The sequence below is a fragment of the Geotrypetes seraphini genome, chromosome 1 (genome assembly GCF_902459505.1).
Source record: "Geotrypetes seraphini chromosome 1, aGeoSer1.1, whole genome shotgun sequence".
Lineage (NCBI taxonomy): Eukaryota > Metazoa > Chordata > Amphibia > Gymnophiona > Dermophiidae > Geotrypetes > Geotrypetes seraphini.
This window is the reverse complement of record NC_047084.1, coordinates 12,465,506-12,490,213: the sequence shown is the minus strand read 5'-3', so window position 1 is coordinate 12,490,213 and position 24,708 is coordinate 12,465,506. Positions and strand designations below refer to the sequence as shown.

At 43.1% G+C, this 24,708-nt stretch overlaps 1 protein-coding gene across 12 annotated transcripts in view; it reads right to left on the bottom strand.

The window, feature by feature from the left end:
* Positions 1–24,708, bottom strand: part of MEF2C (myocyte enhancer factor 2C) — a 498,913-nt gene that overhangs the window by 41,952 nt on the left and 432,253 nt on the right. For all 12 annotated transcript variants that reach the window (XM_033921515.1, XM_033920672.1, XM_033921247.1 and 9 more), the window contains one exon: positions 7,617–7,789. In XM_033921515.1, coding sequence (XP_033777406.1) covers positions 7,617–7,789 — 173 coding nt within the window. The remainder of the gene's footprint in view (positions 1–7,616; positions 7,790–24,708) is intronic.

The following is a 24,708-nucleotide window of genomic DNA, read 5'->3' as shown; positions in this document are numbered from 1 at the left end:
TCAACATCCTCAGACTGACAGCATGGAAAAAAAGAGTTAATTAGTGAATGTGAAGTTTTAGCAGTGGCATTGGCCTTTGTATGACTGCACAAAATCTTAGTGCAGACAGAATAGGTTTTCAATGAGCTCTGCATTCATTTACATCTATGATTAAAAAATAGGCATCGTGTATGCTTTTAAGCATGTAATCTAATATCTATCTATTTATTTGTGAAATATACCTGCTGTTCTTTGGGGGTTTTTTTCACGAGGTGCCTGATTCTACAGTAAATATAACCATCCTACATATAGCACGCAACTGTCCTAACATATATTATTTCATTTTGAATCAATAGCTTTATTGACCCTACTGGCATGGCAGAAACACTCTGGCTACCTTTATCCATTTTCAACTGGATTGTAATACAAACAACTGTACTGTATATCCAATTTCATCACTATGTTTCCCGCTATGTTAGATTTAACTTCATCTTCTCCAGTAACCACTACTTCTAATCTGCTTACCTTATCTTTACTGTTGTACCTCCTAAGTATTTTTATGAAACTCTAATATTATAAGTCATCTTGAACCTAGATAGGCCCAGAGCAACCCAGAAATTGTAGATTAGATTATGGTAGATCAGTACAGGTGGAGGATAATTTTATAAAGCTTTTTCCATGTATAAAGCCTATTTTACAAGCAGAAAAGGGCTTTTTAAGAATTATGTGACTATTCATGCTTGTAAAAAGTATACACAAGGAAACTATTCCCCGGCTTCTATATATGGCGTCCAGATTTACGCACTAGAATTTGGGAATGCTCAGGAGATATGCATGAAAATTAATTGGCTAACAATTGGGTGCTAAGAACCAATTATTAATAATCGGCACTCCTTAAAATCAGAGCGTGCATTTGGCTATGCACTAACTCTACTAGTGCATAATTCAAAATAGAGCATGGCCATGGACATGGCAAAGCATTCTGAAAAATTGCATGCATTGTTACAGAATACTGCCTCAACGCACCTAACTTGGGAGACATCATTTACCCCAGGCTTTAGCAGGTGAAAGTCTGGAGCCCAAAGTAAGGCATGAAAATTGGCACCGAGTGCAATTCTACAGTATATAAAGTGTGCACTCTTTATAGACTTGTACATAGCAATGATTCTTTCCAGCGGCAAATTCTGAGCACCATTTACAAAATTCCCCCCATATGCCTACCTTTACACAATCAGTCTTCTGGGTGTTCCTGGGAATTGGACTGGATTTATTACAATTGCAATACCGCTTGCACTGGTTATTATTAAGTGGTTTACAATGCTGCAACGTCAGAGGGAAGGCTTCCAGCTCAGCCGCAGAACGCGCATAAGAGTCACTGCCAGCAGCTTTGTACAGAGAAACACTGTGGCTGGAAGGAGGAGGAAGCCGTCCAGAACAAGGTAAACACCCGCGGGATGGAGGCATGTACTTGGAGCACAGAATGGAGGGAGGGAGAGGAGAGAGTGGCACATTGGGACATGGGAGGGTGAGAGAGGGGCATGTTGAGACTCGGGAGGGAGGGAACACAAACTTTAGACAAAGGATGGAAGGAAGGGGGCATGAACATGGGACACAGAATGGAGGGAGATGGAGGGAGTGAAGGAAAGAGATGCTGTGGTGGGGGAGGGAATAGAAAGGGAGAATTGGGTATCTGAGTGAGAGGAAGAGAGAGATAATGCATGTGGGGAGATGAAGAAAGAGAATTGTTGGGCATAGGGAGGGAGAGAGAATTATTGGACATGGTGGTGGGAGAGGAGTGAGGTAGAGATGCATGGGGAAGAGAGAAATGAGAGGGAGTAATGTTGGATGTGGTGGTGGAGAGGGAACAGTGGGATGGATGGAAAGGGATGCAAGAAGGGCCTCAAGGAGGTGGGAAGAATACTAGGATCCAAGTTACATCCAAATTCAACTTAAGAACGGTTTAAAAAAATGAAACCCGTTCTGAATCCGGGGACTGCCTGTAAATCTAAACTGATTAACAAAAGGTAATAAATAGGCATCAATAAACAAGCAAAAGGACAAGCAGAATATATATTATAATACCCTGTATTGCTCCATGGTGCGACCTCATCTGGAGTATTGCATTCAATTCTGGCCTCTTTATCTCAAGAAAGATATAGTGGCTTTAGAAAAGGTTCAAAGAAGAGCGATCAAGATGGTAAAGGGGCGGGAACTCCTCTCATATGAGGAAAGACTAATGATTAGGACTCTTCAGCTTAGAAAATAGATGGCTGAGGGGAGATATGATTGAAGTCTACAAAATCCTGAGTGCAGTAGAACGGGTACAAGTGGATCAATTTTTCACTCCGTCAAAAATTACAAACACTAGGGGACACTCGATGAAGTTACAGGGAAATACTATTAAAACCAATAGGAGGAAATTTTTTTTTCACTCAGAGAATAGTTAAGCTCTGGAACACATTGCCAGAGGATGTGGTAAGAGCGGATAGTGTAGCTGGTTTTAAAATAGGTTTGGACAAATTACTGGAGGAAAAATCCATAGTCTGTTATTGAGAAAGACATGGGAGAAGCCACTGTTTGCCCTGTATCGGTAGCATGGAATATTGCTACTCCTTGGGTTTTGGCCAGGTACTAGTAACCTGGATTGGCCACCATAAGAACGGGCTACTGCAGCGGTCTCAAACACGCGGCCCACGGGCCACATGTGGCTCTCCAGATTTTATTTGTGGCCCGTGGTCTGGAGGCGATCATTCTCTTCCTTTTGGAGCAGCAGCCGGCTCGTTCGTTCAAAGCCGCGGGTTGGCGGCTCCTTGCACTATCCACTCCTGCATCGGAAGCCTCTCTGATGTCACAACATCAGAGAGGCTTCAGACGCAGGCACAGATCTCGCAAGGAGCCGCCACCCGTGGCTTTGAACAAACAAGGCGGCCAGACACGCTGCTGCTCCAGTGGCATACCAAGGGGGGGGCGGTCCACTATTCTCCCTAGAGTGCGGCTTGCGGCTCGTTTATTCATATTCATTGTGGATATCCTGAAAACCTGGACTTTGTTGCCTTCTATTCCATTCCTTTTAGTCTATTTAACAAATGGGGTTCTCCCCTCCTTCATGTATTAACCTTCATTATTCTCCTGTTCTACAATTAATGTAGTTCTCCCCCTTTTCCCTTTTGTTTGTTTTAGTAAGTCTGTTTGATTGATTAACGTAATACCCTAATTTTAAATACTTTGGGCTCCTTTTACTAAGGTACGCTAGCGTTTTTTTGCGCGCGCTAACCACGCGCTAAACGAAAAATACTAACGCAAACTCTATGGAGGCATTAGCGTTTAGCGCATGCTAAAAAACGCTAGTGCACCTTAATAAAAGGTGCCCTCTGTATCCCTCTTAGAAATCTGATAAGCAGATGAAGAAATTTTAAATAAACTTGGAGACTTGGTCTATTTCAGCAGAATCTTGTAGAAAATTAAGGGGTCCTTTTACAAAGGTACAGTAAAAAAAATGGCCTTTATGCACGCTAACAGTCATGCACAATTGTTTTTTTTTTTTTTTAAATTAACGTGTGAGCCCTTACCAGCACCTATGTAGTAGGTGGTAAGGGCTCATGAGGTACCTATGTACTAACAAGATAGTGTATGGTAGTATCGATATACTAATGATTAGTGCAGAACACTTGCTCTCTGCTCCTGACACACCCCTCAAAAAAATAGAAAAACTCTTTAGCACATGGCTAGTGCATGCACATTTCAAAGTTACTGTACAACACCTGAGTGCGTCCTGTGGTACTCCATTTTTTTGTTGCATTAGGGCTTAGATTCTATAAAGAACACTTGATATTAGGCGCCTAGATCGACACACTCCTAACACTAATGAGCTCAATTGGCGCCATTAATTGAAAGTGCCATTAAAAACAATATAAAAATTAATGATCTGGTAGGCGTCTAACTCGGTAGGTGCCTACCATTTTTAGGTCAGCATCTACACTGAGGCGCTTACCAAAAAGTAGCTGGGGTTAAGGGTGTAGTTTGACTTAGGCACCTAACTTAGGTGCACTCCTTTAGGCTAAGAAAACCCTGGCATAAAGAGCAATGCGCCCAAACTTTCAATGCCTACCAGTGCCTAGGAATGCTTAGGCACCACTAGGTGTGATTCTATAAATAGGGCTCAACGGATGATTAGTAATTGCGCTCAACGGTGCCTAAGAGTTAGGCACCGTGCATAGAATCAGGGCCTAGGTGCACATTAGTGCATAACACAACTTAGGCCCTTTTTTACTAAGCTGCGGTAAAGGTTTCTACCGCGGCCCAGGGCGCTAAATGCTCTGAATCTGATCTAACGCTCACTGGAATTCTATGGGTGTCAGAGCATTTAGCGTTCCATGCCACTGTAAAAACTTCTACTGCTGCTTAGTAAAATGACCCCCTATATTCTGGTTGTACAACTAGCAATTTATTAAGGTCAAAACGTCCAAAATAATTAATAAATATATGAAAAATACGTGTTTGTAAAATCCAGTTATTAGCAGGGATACAAGCCATGTATACCAAAAACAAAGCTGACAACACATAAACCAAAAATTGAAACGGAGAAAAAATAAACCTCAATTGAGGGAGGTTGGGACTACACAAGTGCCCAGCCCTCCACACATCATCACGGGTTTATAAAAAAACTCCGCAAACATATATATGAGTCACTGCTTCACTCGTTTTCATACATACAAAATCATATTTAGGTCACTTTTTTTCAAAGTCTTTTTTATGTATAAGTGTCAGTATATAGCAATACAGGCCAGAATCCCAAACTTAACTCAATTAGTTAGCAAGGGCTACAGCTTAATTAAATTAGTGTAAGAGCTCTTGGATACGAAAAAAATACACTCATCTGGAAAAAGGAGATTTTCACCAAAGGCTTCCAACTCATAATCCCGACAGAAAAGACTTTCTGTTTCGCCCGGCAAGGGCTACTTCAGGGGAAAAAAGCCATCTTCTACTGTCTCCATGCTTCTTACAACTTGTTGGTAGTGAAGCCGACTCCTCTCCGGAAGGTACCCCTATATTCTGGCCCATTCTAAAAAAACTGTTTATTTGGGTGGTTTCAGATTACTGTTCAAACTAAATTTTATGTTGCAATGTGTTGGGCCAGAATACAATTCCCACTGCAAAAGAAAAGCAGCATTCGCATATTCTCTCTCTTTCATACACTTTTTCTTCACCAAGGAGCTGATTTACTAAGTGAGTTGACATCTGAAATTAACTTGCATAAATTCAGTATTCAGCATGTGGAGTAATGGCTGATATTAACGCTATGCAAATGAGACACACGCTTCACAGACACTAAAGTCCTTCTGTACATGGAAAAGTGCCACAAAAACTTACCCACACCTCCTCTGGGGATAGTTAAGATTTTAGCATTGATGCATCTCCAAACTGGTTTGTGCATGTACATTCCTGCTGTGCTAATTGATAGTGAGCTATTTTCATAGCTTTGTCTCTTACATCGGCATAAAATAGCTACCAAGCTCCTTTATGAATTGTTAACATGTGTAAACTAGCTTACTCGCATTAACTGCTTCTAAAAGCATTCGGCTAATGCACTTTAGTACACTGGCCCCTTTGTGCCTAAGGCTCTCTTTTACAAAGGTGCACCAAGCATTTTAGCGTGGATTTAGCACACGCTAAATCAACGCATGCGCTAACCGCTAATGTGCCCATAGGATAACATGCACGCATTAAAAAGCTTAGCGCACCTTTGTAAAAGAGAGTGTAAGTATGGCAATTATTCTATCAGCAATAGGGAAACAGAAAGGTAATCTTTTGTTTTATTGCCCACTGGTTCAAACATTCTGAAAAGAAGTGTGGAATAAAATACAGAATATATTGGAAATTTGTATACCTTTTTCATATAGCATAGCAATAGGTGGAACACGTGCTACTTCTGGGACCTTACTGACAGCTAATAAAAATAAGCTTGAGCCGCTTGATACCCAGCTGCACTTACCCAGGACTAATAGGCTGATTCAGGAGTTCCAATTGGTCAGCCGTCAGTGTAGGAAGCGGCAGCCCCTGAACGAATCTCTATCCAAATCCAAAAAGGCCTGGCGAGCTTAAAGGGTCTCACAAAAGAGAACGAATTGGTGCCGAATCTGCCTCTCTTGAGTTTAACGAGTACCCTGCTTGTCCTGAATAGACAGTATGACCTGATGTTTTCCAGGCGGCTGCACCAGTGCTGCTGCAGCTCCTATGCACTGACTCCTTTCCGGGGCTGGTGCCATTCCTTCCCTAGGTAGCTACATGGTTGTATGAGTGCATGAGTGCCTGCTGAGTGTTTGTTGTGACTTGAGAATGGTTGACGGTGGTTTGGGTGTGTATGGATGGGGGTTTCTACTTACTTAAAATGCCAATTGTAATATTGTTTTCTCATTTATTGTTGGCCCGTTCTACTTGTTGCTGAGATAATTGTTTGCATGTTTTGCACTGTTCCTATTTGTTGTATGTCCCTCTGGTTATATGTCCCTTTTGTAATTGCTAATAAATATAATTGAAACAAAACAAAACCAAAAAGTTGTTCTTGATACTGTCTGGAGTAGCAATACGATCTTGTATTTGTTTGCCTTTGTATTTCCCGGTTGCATTTGTATTTCTTGTATGCCCTTTGTTACTTTGGTTGACCTCAATAAACATGATTTAAAAAAAAAACACAAAAACTGGAAAGAGTTCACACTTTTGGATTTTCATTTTTGGTGGGAAACAGTATGCCTCTTTTATAGATATGAAGCTAACTTAGCTGAAAGGTCTGGGAGTATGGCCTCATTTAAGGAGCACCTTAAAAGGTTTTGTTTGATCTGCCAGACAAATGGAAAGGTGGTAGGGTGAGGGTTTGGGTTACGGAGGGAGGGAGGGATGGATGGATAGATAATGACATGACTCTTAAAATTTCTTGCTACATGTTTACATATGTTTATAATATATTTATGTTGCATCTCTTTGTAAGATGTTGCATCTTAATAAAGATTGAACTAAAAAAAAAAAACGAAAGGTAACTGTTCAGAGAGGTCTTGTGATCCTCTGCATATCACACAGGGATGAACAACTCTTGGCTAATACTGTTACTGCTTGAAAAAGTAGAACAATGGTGCACTCCTAGCTCCTGCTGAGTGCAGTGAAAATAAGCCTTTCCACTCTTATAATAAAACAATGAAGCTTTCTCAGAGTTGAGGGGCCTGTATTCAGTGCCAGGATTCAGTTTACATACTTCCAGAAGCCTGGACATTTTTATACTTAACACTTCTGAGATATATATCTCACTACCCTCCCTCGCCTCCCTTTTACAAAACCATAGTGTGGTTTTCAGTGCCGTTTGCAGTGGTAACAGCTCCAACGCACATAGAATTCCTATGAGCGTCGGCACTGTTACCGCCACAAACGGCACTGAAAACCACACTATGATTTTTTAAAGGGGGGAGGTAAGCTAAGAAGACCCCATTCCTCAAGAGATTGAAATCTGTCATCTACCAATGTCGTTTACCTATCATGTCCAACTAGACTAGTAACTGAAGGGTTACTGTAGACACAACACTGTCCCTCAGTCTCAACACAAGGAAGATTGAGCATAACAATCCAGAGATGACAAAGCGATCCCTTACCACTGATGGCATCGTGTTCTTGTTGCTGGGTGGAATTAGTACTCGGAGATCAGGTTTACGGTTGTTCATACCAAGGTTCATTGGTGGCGGAGATTTTGTTTGCATATTTTTGTTCAAGTTACCAGGTGAGACCAGCAGACCTGGTGAGTTCCGAGGGTTGCCATACCCATTTCCTGTTTGTAAAGAAAAAAAACATATTTGATTTAGGGTCTGCTGAAACAGCTGTTCAGAAATTAGAGCTAATGGTGAACTTGATACAGTGGAGTGAATGTCACACTTTTTTTTTTTTAATGTCTGAGAGAGACTAACAGGAAAATGTAAACTGCATATACTGCACCCTTCAACACTCCCACCTGCTTTGCCTACGATTTTAAGGAAAATTAGACAGCTGCAATGATAAGCATAGTTAGGAGTTCTGTGCCCCTATAAAGAGAGGATATGACAGAAATAGATCAGAATCCAATTGGTCTGTCCAGTCTACTTCCTTTTGCAATGCCAAGGACCATAGTTGATCTCTAGGGATAGCTATTCCCAATCCATTGTTCGGGGCACTCCTAGTCCCATTGGGTTTTCAGAATAGCCACAAAGAATAAGGGATAGGTTTGCATGAAGTTGAGGCAGTGCATGTAAATCTATCTTGTGCATATTCAAGCAGTTAGCTTAGCAGAGTTTAAAGAAGGTTTGTGTTTGAGCTGCTGCCTCAGCACCCTGAGGTTGCGAGTTCGATCCCATCCTGTTCCTTGTGACTCTGGGCAAGTCACTTAGCATTCCTTTGCCTCAGGTATCACAGATTATGAGCTTGCTGGGACAGACAAGGAAAATACTTAAGAGTACCTGATTACCATTCAATGAATTGTAAACCCCAAAGAGAACACTAAGCTCCCAAGAAGAAGTATGCCTACATATACCATCAGGACACTCTCTCCAACTCCAGACAGCCTGGAAACCATCCTATTCCCATTTCTTACCAAACCTCTGGAACAGCCTACCTCCTCATATCAGAGACCTTAAAGGACTTCTTAACTTTAGAAAAACTGTAAAAGCCTGCCTTTTTGCCTAGTCACTCCCTCAACCCTTCACAAGTATCAATAAGTAATCCTATATGCAGATATATTGCAATACACTGTATGTAAACCCTATATTGTTAACACTGTGAATGCAAACTGTAACCCGTTCTGAGCTCTTTGGGGAGGACGGGATCTAAATCTAAATAAATAAATAAAAGGTGGTTAATAAATCCAAATAAATAAAAGAGAAGTCATTAAGCCATTATTAAGATGACTTGGGAAAATCCACTGCATATTTCTAGGATAAGTAGCATAAAATCAGTTTTTCTCCTTGCTAGATACTTGTGACCTGGGTTGGCCACTGTTGGGAACAGGACACTGGGCTTGATGGACCTTCGATCAGTCCCATTAAGGCAACTCTTAATTTTTTATTATAGCCTGAAAATCCAATGGGACTTGGTGTGCCCTGAGGAATAGGTGGGGAATAGATGCCTAGGAATGTGGATTTATTTGAAATGACATAGGAAATGTCAACCTAATAGAAACCAATACACAAGAAAGCAGAAAAATAGAGGTACGTACATGTAACACAAACACTACTACATGGGCACTGCAACAAGTGCCCAAAGGAAACATCGCAACCAATTAAATGAAAAATGAGAAGAAAAAAAGCCTCAGATTCCAACCTCCACCCTACAGTAACAGGTGGCAAGTATAGTAGGCTAAACCGCATAGGCATGGAAAACCAAGTAGAAGTGTGTTTGGTTACTCGTATTATAGGAAATGTCAACAACATTTCTTATGTCATCTCAGATCATGTTTAAGATTAAATGATAGTAAAATCCCCTGAATATTTGGGATTTTTTTTCCATCATGTCAACAGTGTGCACTATTGCTTGCTACTGTGCATTGCTGAATTATCGAACTCCAGCCAGTTGCGTTTTCAAGATATCCACAATGAATACCATAATTCTTCATGCAATGGAGGCTGTATATGAAAATCTCTCTCATGCATATTAATTGCTGATATTCTGAAAACTCAGTGGGTTTGGGAACCAGTGCTCTAGAATGTTCTTTCATCTGCAATATATTCACATTTCTTAAAACCTTTAGGTATTTGAATGTCGCCACTCTTTAGGGCAGACATATTTAGATCTTTAAATTTAATCTTACTGGGGCTTTGGTGCAGACGATGCATTATTTTATTTACCCTGCTGCCATTAGGGGTACAGCCTCCAGAACTGAACAAAGTACTCCAGAGGAGGACTTCCCATTGGACTGTAGAAAGTTATTCTCGCCTTCTTTTTTTTTTTTTTTTTCTTTTTACTGGCTTTGTCTTTTCCTATGTAATCTAGCATTCCACTTTTTGTACTGTTTCACAATGATGACATAACTGTGCCTGGTAACACTCGTAGTCCTTCATGAGGGTGCTAAAGGAAGAAGACATGAGCAATAGTGCCCAATGATTATTCAACAATAGTAATTAGAGCTAAGGCGCTTAATAAATCTTTCAGTTCAGTGCTGCCCTGATAACCCTCTGGATGAAGGTACCAGAGCTAGAAAGGCAGAGTGAGACACAAACATTGACGAGAAGAAAGTTCTAGGTACCATGCTCTAATGCACTTGTCCCTCCCTCCCTCAACCTCAAGGTATGAGTGCGAGGAAAGAATAGGTTACAATGTGCGGCTGCATTCAATTCTGATCTCCTTATCTCAAAAAAGATATAGGGGCGCTAGAAAATGTTCAAAGAAGAGCAACTAAGATGATAAAGAGGATGGCGTTCCTCTCATATGAGGAAATACTAAAAAGGTCAGGGCTCTTCAGCTTGGAAAAGAGAAGGCTGAGGGGAGATATGATTGAAGTCTACAAAATCCTGAGTGGAGTAGAATGGGTACAAGTGGATCAATTTTTCACTCTTGTCAAAAATTACAAAGACTAGGGGGACACTCGATGAAATTGCAGGGAAATACTTTTAAAACCAATAGGAGGAAATATTTTTTCACTCAGAGAATAGTTAAGTTGTGGAACACATTGCCAGAGGTTGTGGCAAGAGCAGATAGCGTAGCTGGTTTTAAGAAAGGTTTGGACAAATTCCTGGAGGAAAAGTCCATAGTTTGTTATTAAACTAACTAAACTAAACTAAACCTTAAGTTTGTATACCGCATCATCTCCACGGAAGTAGACATGGGGGAAGCCTCTGCTTGACCTGGATTGGTAGCATGGAATGTTACTACTCTGTGGGTTTTGGCCAGGTACTAGTGACCTGAATTGACCACTGTGAGAATGGGCTACTGGGCTTGATGGACTCAGTAAGGCTATTCATATGCTCTTAATTAAGCATAGGCTGTCAGGGAAAGAAAGTGCACTGTGTGAAAACAGGATACACATTTCTCAGAATGCAACACTCTTTCCTGATAGTGTGCATGTATGATGGTTCATTTTTAAAATTTAATTATTTATATACCACTTATATCCTAAGTGGTTTACATTCAGGTACTTTATCATATTTCCCTATTTGTCCCGGCGGGCTCAAACTCTATCTAGTGTTCACTATCAGAAGAATGAACACTCATTAACACTCTTTCACGTAGTGCTCACTCTTTAAGAAGAGTGCTTCCTCTTTGCAGATAGCTCATATTCCTTTGCAAAGAGGTTATGTTCGACATCATCCTCTCCTGAATAAAAAGAAAAATAATCTATAAAAACAACACAAAATGTTTTTGGCTGCCCATTCCTAGTTCAAATAAGGTCTACAGAAAAATGATGGACTTTGAAAGAAAATGGAAAGAATAACATTGTCAGACATGCTAGTTTAAATACAGAATGAATCAGTAAGGAGTTTTGAAATACAATGTCTGAATCTAATCTACAGTCTCATTCTTTTTTTTTTTGTCTCCATTCTAGGATGGAGAAGGAAAATTAATGTACTACTAACAGGAAGTCTCAAGAGATCACATGATTCTGTCTTTTGCAGAGCTGAAACACTTCCCTAAACTGACAGCTGGAAATCTTGACTTTTTAAAATTAATTACTATTCAACTTGATAGTTGTCGTGTCAGTAGCCTGCTCCAACTCCCAGTTTTACTTTTCTAAATAGAAGGTCCTCTCCTTTTCATTGTTATTTCTTTGAATCCCTATTCCTTCAGATGAAATTCTAAGATCTCACCTAGAAAATGATACTTCTAGAAATGATCGAAGGTGCTGTTCTTTTCCACAGCCTTGTGCAGCAGAATACAATAGTTTATCCCTCAGGAGAGTATTGCCAAGAGGAACAGCAATGGTTTTATTCAGCATTGGCTTGATCCATAACTTACGTGTCCCTCAGAAACGTTGTTCCTCAAATCAGACTGCCTTGTGATGTTAAACAGAACTCAAACTAGAAATTTTTGAGCCATGGGGTAGAGAATGACCCAGTGATAGAATTTATCACCATCCCCGTCCCCACGGATACCGCGGGAAACCATCTCCATGTCACTCTTTAAGGGGAGAGGGAAGAATAAGAGTACGAATGGGCACAACCACTGACCCTCAAGCTTTGCCTTAAAGAATGCTGGTGTAGAAGGACTGAGGTTGAGATAGACGCTAAACAATGACACGGGATGGTTTCCCGCGGTTATGGGAACAGTGATGAATTCTCTTCACTGTGTCATTCTCTATCCAGGGGCAAGCGGCACAAAACACATCCTCAGACAAAACAGCTGGGCACGGCCAAAGCTGCAGTGATGGCGGGAGGCAGTAAAAGCTAGGGTTACCAGATTTTTTTGGTCAGAAAAACTGGACCCCTTAGACCTGCCCCAGGCTCTGCCAGTTCACCCATCTCCACCCCATTATGCCCCAGTCCCGCCCCCTACTACCTGCTCTGGTCAGGCAGGAGGGCATGAACGCATGCGTCGCGATGACATCACGTGCATACGCATGCTTGAGACATTATCGCGTTACCCTCCTGTCCGACGGCGATTTTGAGGGAGATTTTCAAAACCAGGACAAAGGGTCGGGACCGCCAAGAGGAAGCAGCAGGACAACGGTAGGAGTTTCTACATGATGGGGGGGGGGTCGGGAGGCTGTGGGGGTGCGAGCGGTCCTTCGGGGTGGGGGTGCGGGTGGGAGTGCGTGCGAGCGGTCTTTCGGGGTGCGGGTGCGTGCGAGCGGTCCTTCGGGGTGGGGGTGCGAGCAGTCCTGCAGGGGGTGAATCGGACGTCGGGGGGGGCATCAGGCTTTCAGGGTGGGGACAGGACTTCAAGGGGGAGAGGAGAGTCGGGGCGGGCGAAAGGAGAGTCGGGGTGGCCAGAGGAGAGTCGGGGCGGGCGAAAGGAGAGTCGGGGCGGCATGCGCGGTATATGGGTGTGCGCGGTATATAAAAATTTATTTACATAAATTACAGTTTCCCGCGCGCTATACCCTTGTGTGCGTTTTACACGGGTGCGCGGTATATGAGTGAAAATACGGTAGATTTGAAGTGTGAAAAACGTGTATAGTAATCAGGGCAAGCACACGGGACACATGCACAAAAGGTTCTGCGGAAGGGCTGCAGGTACTGTGCGTATGTCCAAGCAAAATGAAAGTGTTGATACATATCTGCCCACGTGCTGGCATATTCTGCAAATCAGCAGTGGCATCAAAAATTTCTTGTGCATAAAATTTTTGCACTGCTCATATTTATGTACAGAACAGCATTCCAACACATGCACAGAAAAAAATGTATTTCTGCTTGGACCTCTGTGCAGAACCGTCACCTCCACCCCTCCATCTTAACAAATTGTGAGTGCTGTTATACTCACAGTCAAAATGATTAAACGCATTAAATCCTCTCAGACTCTACTGCAAAAGAATGAACTGATCCTCCCATGTCTCCTCAGACCTGGTGTTCAAATTCTTGCACTATGCTCACCTTAAACACTTCTGTGTACTTCTCTGCATTGGAGCCACACATTTTTGTGGACATCTTTTGTTTTACGAGTAAATCAAGGAAAATTTTTGTTGTTTACCTGCAATTACATCACTTTCTTATCCAGAGATAAATAAAAAAAAAAAAAAAAAAAAAAAAAAAGATTTGACAACGATATGTGAACATTTCTTAAGAAAGAACTGAATAATTCATGGCGTGTCCTAATTTTTTCACATGCCAGATGCATGTACATAACTACAGGTTTCACTTTCTGGGTTTCATGGCGTTATCACTTAACTGCACACAGTTAATCTCTTGGGTTTGCCACTGCACCTGCTCAAGAAGGTTCTGGAAACTCTACCTGTTTACCTGCATAGTATCAAGTTTACTTTGCCATTAATTCTATTTTAGTTGGTTGTGTTTTTGGTATCTTTGCTGAATGTCCTAAATGATTGCTTGGGAAGCAGACAAAATGCTAATGGGTAAATGCTAAGGCACAGTCTGTGAAGGTACGGACCAGAAGTTAACTTGCTGGGATGAACAATAGAGCTTTGTGGCTACCTTAGCTTTTACATCTAAAACTGCAGGTGAGCTAAAGTCTTAATGGGAAAAAATTTTTTAAAAATCAATAGCCCTTTCAAATTTTAGGGGGAAACCCCCCAGAAAACAGGTCTGCAAAGCTAGAATAGAATAAGGTGCTATGAAATATTATGTTTGGTGAATGGGTGACTAGGGCCTGCACAAAGAGGCAGGCACGGTTCTGGCCACCTCTTTGGACAGACTGGATAGAGAATTGTTAGATTGCTTTATTTCTCCAGACTTCAAACAAAGGGCCCCTTTTACAAAGCTCTGGTAGCGATTCCCGTGTGGCAAATGCAACATTGCCCATTCAATTCCTATGGGCTGAGTCACATTTGCCGGGCCGGGATTCGCTATCACAGCTTTTAAAAAGGGTCCAAAGTGATTTTGAATAGAATTGAACTTGTATGTTCAAATTTTCTTAAAGATTTAAAGGACTTTATAACAGCTAACAACTCAAAGCAGTCCAGCAGCAAAAGGTGAACTATCTAGTCTTTTGCACCACATATACCATTAACAGTTGCTGAGAAGCTGTGTTGGTGCAATTGGTGCAAAGAGCTCCTGTTTCTCAGACAATGAGCTCAATAGACTTGAAGGAGCTGAAGTAGAAAAAGAGGTTTATTGAGGAGATTTTCTGGAACATTGTAAAGCAGTTCAATCGCCATTCTGGCAGCCCTTGTGCTGTCTTCGAGAGCTAAGGTCACCTGGAAGAAGGCTTTCATTTACAGAGCACATAAATTTTGCCTCCGTGAAATTGAAGTGTAGATCTTTGGTATGTGCCAAAAGTTCCATCAGTGCACCTTGTTGCTGTTAGTTGAAGATATTGGTGCAAAAACAGAAGCAAACCGAGAATGTCTGGGTTTAGTATTAGTTTGCATAATGAAACTTGTCTGTCAGCTTAAAAGAAATGAAACTAACTTGGACAACATCTGCTAAGGTGATCAGACCAGCATGTGTTCAAAATATTCAAACTTTCTTTTTATCACAAGGCTTGCTACAGTAAAGAACCAATGGAATGAAGAGGAAGTGAGGGGAGTGAAGATTGCATACGGATAAGAGAAACACTGTTTGGTTTCTTGCTTCTGCTGCTCCTGCCCCACCCTCCTGCATGAACGAAAAAAAATCACTGCAGAAACCTAAAACTACATATAAAACATTGTTCCTAAAAAGGGCCCTTTTACTAAAGGGTTTTAAGCCCAAAGGGTCTGATTCTAAAAATGGCATCCTAATTGTAGGTTGCGGTAGGTGTCCTACTGCTGTCTAAGAGACCAATCGGGGCATACGCTAAAAAAAAAATTTAAAAAATCAATGCAGCGAATAATGCCTACAATATAGACATCATTTGTATGCATGCAGAAGTATCTAGGCACACCTACGGATGCCTAACACTGACCTAGGCTTGACTTATGCCAGAAGTGGCCTTAGGCATCTGTCTGCACAAGTCAAATGCCTTAAATTAGGCCTGTAAAATGCTGGCCTAAATTTAAGGTGATCAGCTGAGCAGCAGTGGCAGGGAAGGAAGGCAGGAAGGATGCCCACTCCCACCCGCAACCACCCCCAAACCCCTCCCCCCAACACACACACTTTCCACAGCAGGAGAGATGCCCACTCTCTCCTGACACAAACCCCCTAACATCCCTGGCAGGAGAGATGCCTGCTCCCTCCTACTGGCACCCCCCCCCTCCCCGATGCCTAAAAAATCAGCACTGGTGCTTAGTGCAATTCTAGAACACTTCCGAAGAAATGTGCAGTTTATAGAATCATGCTTAGTGCCTGCACACATAACTAACATGTAGGCACACCCATTTAGGCTAATAAAAACCAAGCCTAAATATCTGCTCCTAAATGCCATGCTCCCTTTTGAGAATCGTGAACTAGAATTGACATGCTTAGAAAGTTGTGCACCTAACTTCTAATTAGTCTCAATAAGCGTCAGTTATTAGATGTTAATTGCCAATTATTGGCACTGATTAGCTTGTTAATTAAGTTGAATTATTATCAGAGTGCTACCTAAACAACTGAGAATTAATGTGGGAGCACTTAGCCCCTCCTAAATAGGATGCGGCATGTGCACCCACATTAATTTTTGCAGGCACCAAATGCTAATTAGCATATAACCTGCAAATTAAAAATAAAATAGAAGCAGCCCTAAAAATGTACCATGTTTAAATCTGAGCTTAGCATGTGGGAAAGTCCAGGGTTAAACATTTACAGGGGTATTGTAGGAAATATTTTGCACCCAGCTGTAGTACTTGAGGACATAACAACAGAAATTGTCGTCTTTTCTTTTGGGTGACCCTAGCCACATCAGGATACATATAAATTTTTTTTATTTAGAAACAAAACTTTCTGATTCTTGAAAAATAATTTCAGCAACCATTCTCTGTTAGAGCCCAATGCCAGTTGTATTAACAATGTTGCTGGTGACACTGCCTGAGCCTCTGATCTTTCTAGGAAATTTGTGAACTCCAGACTGTATAATGATAGACCCTGCTGGGCTGAGGAACTTTATTTCTTCCCCGAAGGGATGTAATATATTTTTGAGATCGGTGGGTATGAGGTTTCGGGAACTTTTAACACCTCAGATAAGTATCTCTTCAACATGTCAATAGCTAGTACAGATATCATTTTAGGAAAATTTATTAGTCTTAAATTATGTCGTCTGACAATATTCTCCATAGTCTCTCATTTATAATGAATGTTCCCACTGTCTTTTTTTTTTTTTTCAGTTCAAATATATTTTATTGCGTTTGAAACAGATGCCAACTGTCTTTAATCTAAGTGTAACCTTGGGCTTCAACCATTTCTAATTGGGTAGTTTGTTCACTAACTTTATTCTCCAAGGCATTAATTCTTTATTTTATTACTCCCAAATCAGTCAGTATTTCTCTACACTGGGAAGAAATTTGTTGGATTTGGGTCTCCAAAGATAACTGTAATCCTGCTATTGCGTCCCAAATTGTATCCAAATTAACTACAGCCGGTCTTGGTAATACAGTTAATAGAGCTTGCAAACTCAAACTTTCTCTACTCACTGAGTTCAAATTTAAGGGAATAGCAGGTAGAATTCCCTTTTGGTCTTCCCCAGATGTTGAACTGTTCCCCTCCGATTCCATCGATGACAATACAGGCTCTGCCAGAGCTGCAGAATCCTTCCATCGGCCACTACCACCAGGCAAAGACTCTTCGTTCTCACTTCCCGGCGCCAAGTCAGACGACGAGTGCAATTGCGGCTGCATCGGAGGGCTTCAAACTTCAGGAGCGAGACTGATAGCTTCGAAAGAGGCCTGGAGATCTTCCGTCTGATTCCCTCCTCGTGTTGAAGCATTTTCCTCCTGAACTGTTGAGGGTCCACGCTCCACATAATGATCCATCAGGTCAGGTAAATTTTCAGACCTGGGTTCAGATGGAAAAACCCAGGTCTCCTTTTTACCATTGCTCTGTTAGTTAGCATGACAGCGTTGTTGCGGAGACTTCAGGGTGCCATCTTGCCAAAGCTCCTCCCCCCCCCCCCCCCGGCTCACAATCTATCTAATGTACCTGGGGCAATGGGGGGAATTAGGTGACTTGCCCAGGGTCACAAGAAGCAGCGTGGGTTTGAACCCACAACTTCAGGGTGTTGAGGCTGTAGCTTTAACCAATGCACTACACTCTCTCCCCTTCTATTTTCAGTCCCTTGTTCTGTATTTGGTGATGGTCTATCTGTGTTTTGTGTGTGAAGAAGTCATCTCATTTAAAGTTGTTTTATGTGAGGTAATAATAGCAGATGAGGAGATTGAAGGAGGAGGCAGGGAGGAGAGAGATTGGGGGGCCCCCTTCTTAATTTTTGCCCTGGCTCCAATATGTCTATAACTGGCCCTGGGTGCCAGGATGCTGCCACTAAGCACAAATTCTATTAATTATGCACATAACTACTATTAAAAGAAAACATTTACTTGCCTAAATTTAGGAACAGCTGGCGTATGCCCATGACAAAATGTTGCACTTACTTGCCAGTATTCTAGAATATTAGCAAGTAAGTGCTGGGCCTGTCCCTGACCCACCATGCTCCTCCCACCTCCACACCCCTTTGCAGTTTCTAGAATAGCGACTAAGTTTATGTTTATTAAAAATTTGATATGCCGCTGTACCATTGTCTGATCTAAGTGGTTTACAAAATAAAAATCAAAACAATAGTTTAAAAAGTAAGGAGAGAAACTCCATTAACGTATTTTCGCGGATATAACGCGCGCGTTATACGTGTTTTTACCTACCGCGCATACCCCTCGCGCGTTATATGCCTGAGCGCGGTATACAAAAGTTTTTAAACATAGTTCCCACCCCGCCCGACGCCCGATTCACCCCCTCAGCAGGACCGCTCGCACCCCCACCCCGAACGACCGCTCGCACGCGCTCCCACCCGCACCCGCATCCACGATCGGAGCAAGAGGGAGCCCAAGCCCTCTTGCCCGGCCGACTCCCCGACGTCCGATACATCCCCCCCCCCGGCAGGACCACTCGCACCCCCACCCCTAAGGACCGCCGACTTCCCGACAATATCGGGCCAGAAGGGAGCCCAAACCCTCCTGGCCACGGCGACCCCCTAACCCCACCCCGCACTACATTACGGGCAGGAGGGATCCCAGGCCCTCCTGCCCTCGACGCAAACCCCCCTCCCCCCCCAATGACCGCCCCCCCTCAAGAACCTCCGACCGCCCCCCCAGCCGACCCGCGACCCCCCTGGCCGACCCCCACGACCCCCCCACCCCCCTTCCCCGTACCTTTGGTAGTTGGCCGGACAGACGGGAGCCAAACCCGCCTGTCCGGCAGGCAGCCAACGAAGGAATGAGGCCGGATTGGCCCATCCGTCCTAAAGCTCCGCCTACTGGTGGGGCCTAAGGCGCGTGGGCCAATCAGAATAGGCCCTGGAGCCTTAGGTCCCACCTGGGGGCGCGGCCTGAGGCACATGGGCCCAACCCGACCATGTGCCTCAGGCCGCGCCCCCAGGTGGGACCTAAGGCTCCAGGGCCTATTCTGATTGGCCCACGCGCCTTAGGCCCCACCAGTAGGCGGAGCTTTAGGACGGATGGGCCAATCCGGCCTCATTCCTTCGTTGGCTGCCTGCTGGACAGGCGGGTTTGGCTCCCGTCTGTCCGGCCCACTACCAAAGGTACGGGGAAGGGGGGGGGGGGGGTCGTGGGGGTCGCGGGTCGGCTGGGGGGGCGGTCGGAGGTTCTTGGGGGGGGCGGTCGTTGGGGGGGAGGGGGGTTTACGTCGAGGGCAGGAGGGCCTGGGATCCCTCCTGCCCGTAATGTAGTGCGGGGTGGGGTTAGGGGGTCGCCGTGGCCAGGAGGGTTTGGGCTCCCTTCTGGCCCAACTACACAAAGGTACGGGGGAGGCGGGTGGGGGTGTCGTGGGGGTCGGCCAGGGGGGTCGCGGGTCGGCTGGGGGATGGGCGGAGGTTCTTGGGGGGGGGCGGTCGTTGGGGGGAGGGGGTTTGCGTTGAGGGCAGGAGGGCCTGGGATCCCTCCTGCCCGTAATGTAGTGCGGGGTGGGGTTAGGGGGTCGCCGTGGCCAGGAGGGTTTGGGCTCCCTCCTGGCCCGATATTGTTGGGGAGTCGGCGGTCCTTCGGGGTGGGGGTGCGAGTGGTCCTGCCGGGGGGGGATGTATCGGACGTCGGGGGGGGGGGGGGCATCAGGCTTTCAGGATGGGGACAGACCTTCAAGGGGGGACAGGACTTCAGGGGGGGACAGTGCACGGAAAGTCAGGGGGGGTGAACGGAGAGTCGGGACAGCACACGGAAAGTCAGGGCAGTGCACGGAAGTCAGGGGGGGTGAACGGAGAGTCGGGACAGCGCACGGAAAGTCAGGGCGGGCGAAAGGAGCGTCGGGCATCATGCGCGGTATACCCGTGAGCGCGGTATACAAAAGTTTTTGTACATATCATCGTGATTTCTGCGCGCTATACCCGTGTGCGCGTTTTACACGGGTGCGCGTTATATCCGCGAAAATACGGTAATATAAAGCACACAATCACACATGAGACCATACAATATCCATACATTCTTACAGTAACTCATAGAGTGCCAATAAATTCCAATTATTGGCAACTGTTAGTCATTAGTGCTAATTAGCAGCTAATTTGCCAATTAACTTTAAATGCAACTGGCCCTATTTGTAACCTGCGAGCACAATTTTGTGCACTAAGGGGTCCTTTTACCAAGCTGTGGGAAAATTTGGCCTTGCCGCACTCTTACACTGGTGTTTTCCTGGAAAATGGCTGAATTTTTATTGTTTTGAATTAATGGCTATGCATTAATGTTGCCATTAGCACACAGTCCTAAAATTAGTGTGTGGGTGGTAAGCACTCACATGCCAAATCCTGTCCTAGTCAGTTTTTTATTTTTAGCCTAAGTGGTTTACTCAAGCATTTCTCCCTATCTGTCCCGGTGGGCTCACAATCTGACTAAAGTAACTGGAACAATGTTCTGTTAAGTGACTTGCCCAAGGTCACAAGGAGCACTGCTGATCTTGAACCTGCAACCTCAGGGTGCTGAGGCTGCAGCCTTAACCACTAGACCACTCGCTATCTCCTTAGAGCAGAAATATTCCTTCTCTGCGCCTGACATGCCCCATCCTGTGAAAAAATAAATAAATAAATATTTTTTTAGTGAACAGCTTGTGCACATGGGTTGGAATCTTACCACAGAATGTCTAAGCGTATCCTGTAGTAAGTGTCTAGCAAACAAGATTTTGGTAAATTTACAAAGAATATGTATCCTGCTACATATTTGTTGCGTGATCATTTTATAGCTCTTGTCGTTGGCCTATTTATGAGCCAAGCCATTTATTTGTTATAATGAAAAATAAAAGGAGTCCTGTTATTCTGAAACCCGGTGTCTCTCTCTAAAACAATGAACCATGGCTATCTACTTTTAAGCACGCAGTAGATCCCTGTTGTTTTTGGCATGCTATGCCAGCCAGCATTTTGGAGCCATATAATAATCATTTCTCTTTCCAGCCACCAAATTATTATCCTTTTATCCTTTTTGGCATAGTATGGCTCCAGGAACGAAACACTCTGGTTTTGAAGCTGAAGATGGAAGAACCTGTCATTTCACAAGCAATGCTAAATACATGCAGAAGGTTTCCAGCAAAGCGGGACTTCAGGCAGTTCTTGAAACCACTTCCCTCTTTTTAGTCAGGGAGCTCTGGGCTGCTTCCTGACAACTTCAGGATGAGAACCTTCTTCTTTGCATTAAGGGGCAAAAAACAAAACAAAACAAAAAAAACAAAAAAGGTTTTCAATCTCTTCTCAAGCACAAATTTAACCTTCCTTTCATCTACTGCTCTAAAGCTGCACTCGGCTGACAGAAGGATTAATTTTGATGTGACCCGATACGTGTAGTGTCACATTCTGCCAACCAGTAGAGAACGTAAATTATAGGCCATAAATGAATGGATTTCCTGATTATATATTGGAAGTAAATGAAAAACAGATGGCTTATTTCATTTCTTCAGCAACTCCACTTTATGCTTCGTACTTGATTAAAAACTGTAACTGTTTTTCTGGAATTGGAAGACAGAATTGGAAACAAAATGAAAGTAAAAAATAATAAAAGAAAAAAAAAAATTTGTGGGGGTAAGAATGAATGTGGGAACAAAATTGTCCCTTTCAGAAAGATTCAAGTTATAATTCTGAAGAATTTGCCCAGGGAGCCGAGACAAGATAGTTACCTTACAATTTCCACACAGCAGGGAACAATGACAGATCATCTCCATCACACGGGATGAGAAATCTGAGACAAATGTTCCCCGGTGTTGAATTTGCTTCATGGCTTTTCTTCTGCATAACTCATAAACTTATATAAAGGGGTAAATTTCTGTGGCACAGACCTGAATATCTCTCAAGCTGGTTTTAGCAGGAATTCTTGAAAATACAGAGACCTGCAGCCATTTGTACAAGTCAGAAGTCAACAGAAGACAGACTCCTGTGATTAGTTTTCAGACTACAGAAATGACCATCACAGGGTTATCACCCATCAAACCCATAGATAAGTTTTATCTCTATTGCAAATTTGTCAACTAGTTTATGGAGCCTACTCCAGTGAACAGATTTTCTTAAACCCTGAAGGCTTGAGTCTCAAAATGCAATGACTGAGAAATAGGCTGAATTGGATATAACTCTCTGCTATCCTCTCACTTTTAAAAAAAAATATTAAGCTTCTGCTTTCTAAATTAAAAGCCATTTTACTAGGCTGCACTATGAAATGGACTTAGCACATTTTAATGCAGGGCTTTCCTACACACTAAGCCCATTTCTAGTGTCCCTTTTTTGCAGGTCCCACATTTACTCCCCCACCGCCCCCCCCCCGCTTTTACAAAATCGTGCAAGAGATTTTTAGCACCGGCATGCTGAATACATTGCCCTGTTCCGATGGTCAGAGTTCCTATGAGTGTCGGATCAGCATAAAGCACTCAGCGCACTGGGGCTAAAAAACTTCTTGTGCAGGTAGGTGCTGCTAGGTGCAATTCTATAAACGGCGCCTTATGATTGATTGACAACTGCATCAAGTGGCTAGGTGTCATTTATAGAATCTGGGTCTAAGTCAGGGGTCTCAAAGTCCCTCCTTGAGGGCCGCAATCCAGAAAGGTTTTCAATGAAAACAAACAAAGAAACAGATAAGACAACCTGGAAACAAAAAATGAAAAAATACAAAAATACAAAAATATGATCAGAGAAAAACGCACAAAACACTACACACAAAAAATAGGTATGGGAAAAATAAACAGCAAAGAATTGTTCAAACTAGTAAAAACACTAACAGACACAAGAATCCTGAAAAATGACAATGAGAATATCCCATCTGCCCAAGCCCTAGCCAACTTTTTCCAAAAACAAAATCACAGATCTTAGAGCAACTCTACTCCCACCCACAAACGATATCCTCCACTATCTCGAACCCCACGACCAGAACACCAGAGTAGACATGAGCTGGGACCACTTCGAATTCCCAAATTGGCATCAGTTCCTAAATTTATTCAACAAATACAGCAAATCAAACTGCCTACTCGACGAATGTCCCCCAAAATCATGACAACTGCCCCGCCTGAATTCAAAATGTAACTATTCACTTGGCTAACAACGGCCCTTACAAACGGAACACTAAACAAAGACATGGGCCACATACTGATTACACCAATCCCCAAAGATCAGGAAACCTCTACAGCACTAACATCCAACTACAGATCCATAGCAAGCATTCCCCTCTTCACAAAACTACAGGAAGGATTGGTCAACCTCCAACTGGTAAACTACCTAGACAAATTTAACATCCTCAGTGATCATCAATCAGGTTTCATGAAAGGATATAGCACAGAAACGGTCATAGCCTCCATACTAAACCACCTCTATGATCTCTTCAGCAAAGGCAAAAGTGCACTGATCCTACAATTAGACCTCAGCAGTGCTTTTGACCTAGTAGACCAAGAAATCATGCTACTGTGCCTTGATGCAATGGGAATCATGGGAAAGGTAAAAAAAATGGTTCCAAGAATTCCTAAGAAACAGATCCTACAAAGTAACCAGCAATGGAAATCACTCCAACCCATGGAATAACCCGTGAGGGGTACCCAAGGCTCCCCTCTATCGCCTACTTTATTCAACATTTACATAGCATTTACTTTATTCAACATAGCATCCTTAGGTCACTGCCTACAAAAATTAAACTGAACACATTACATATACGCAGATGACATATCCATCCTAGTCTCCTTAAATGATATCTCAACTGAAATTATAGACACTCTTTCACACACAATGAGAGAAATCGAAAAATGGACCACCAATTTCAAACTGAAACTAAATACAGAGAAAACAAAAGTCTTCTTGGCAAGCCCCAACGACAAAATAACAAAAACATCATTAAAAATAAACAGCCACGAATATCTGATTTCCAAAACCATAAAAATCCTTGGAGTCACTCTAGACACGCACTTGACCATGGCTGACCACACAAACTTAAGAGTGAAGAAATGCTTCTTCGCTCTATGGAAGCTAAGGACCATTAAAAATACTTTGACACAACATCCTTCAGGTTACTGGTGCAATCGCTGATCCTATCCACCCTGGACTACTGCAACATCGTCTACCTGGGTATCCCACAAAAAACAATAAAAAAACTGAGATTAGTACAAAACACTGCAGTTCGCTTAACCTTCGGACTGAGAAAACAAGACCACATTAGCCCATACTACAAAAAGCTGCACTGACTACCAACAGAAGCGCGAATGAAGTTTAAATTTGCATGCATCTGCTTAAAACAAATCTGGGGCCTAGCACCTTCCTACCTGCAAACACACTTTACTCTATACAACCCCACACGAACAACCAGAAACAAAAACATCTTCGCCTATTCTAAAATTACTGGCTGTAAATACAAATCCTACCTTGACAGAATCTTCAAGTTCCAAGCTAACAGACAACAATCCTGGCTGGGAAACTACATAAATAAAACCAGACAGACCTACAACGCATTCCAAAAATCTATCAAAACCGCTCTGTTTGACAAATTCATCACCTAAACAGACCTACGCTTTGCCCCCCTACAACCCAAAGCAATCTTCAGGCAATTCCTAACCC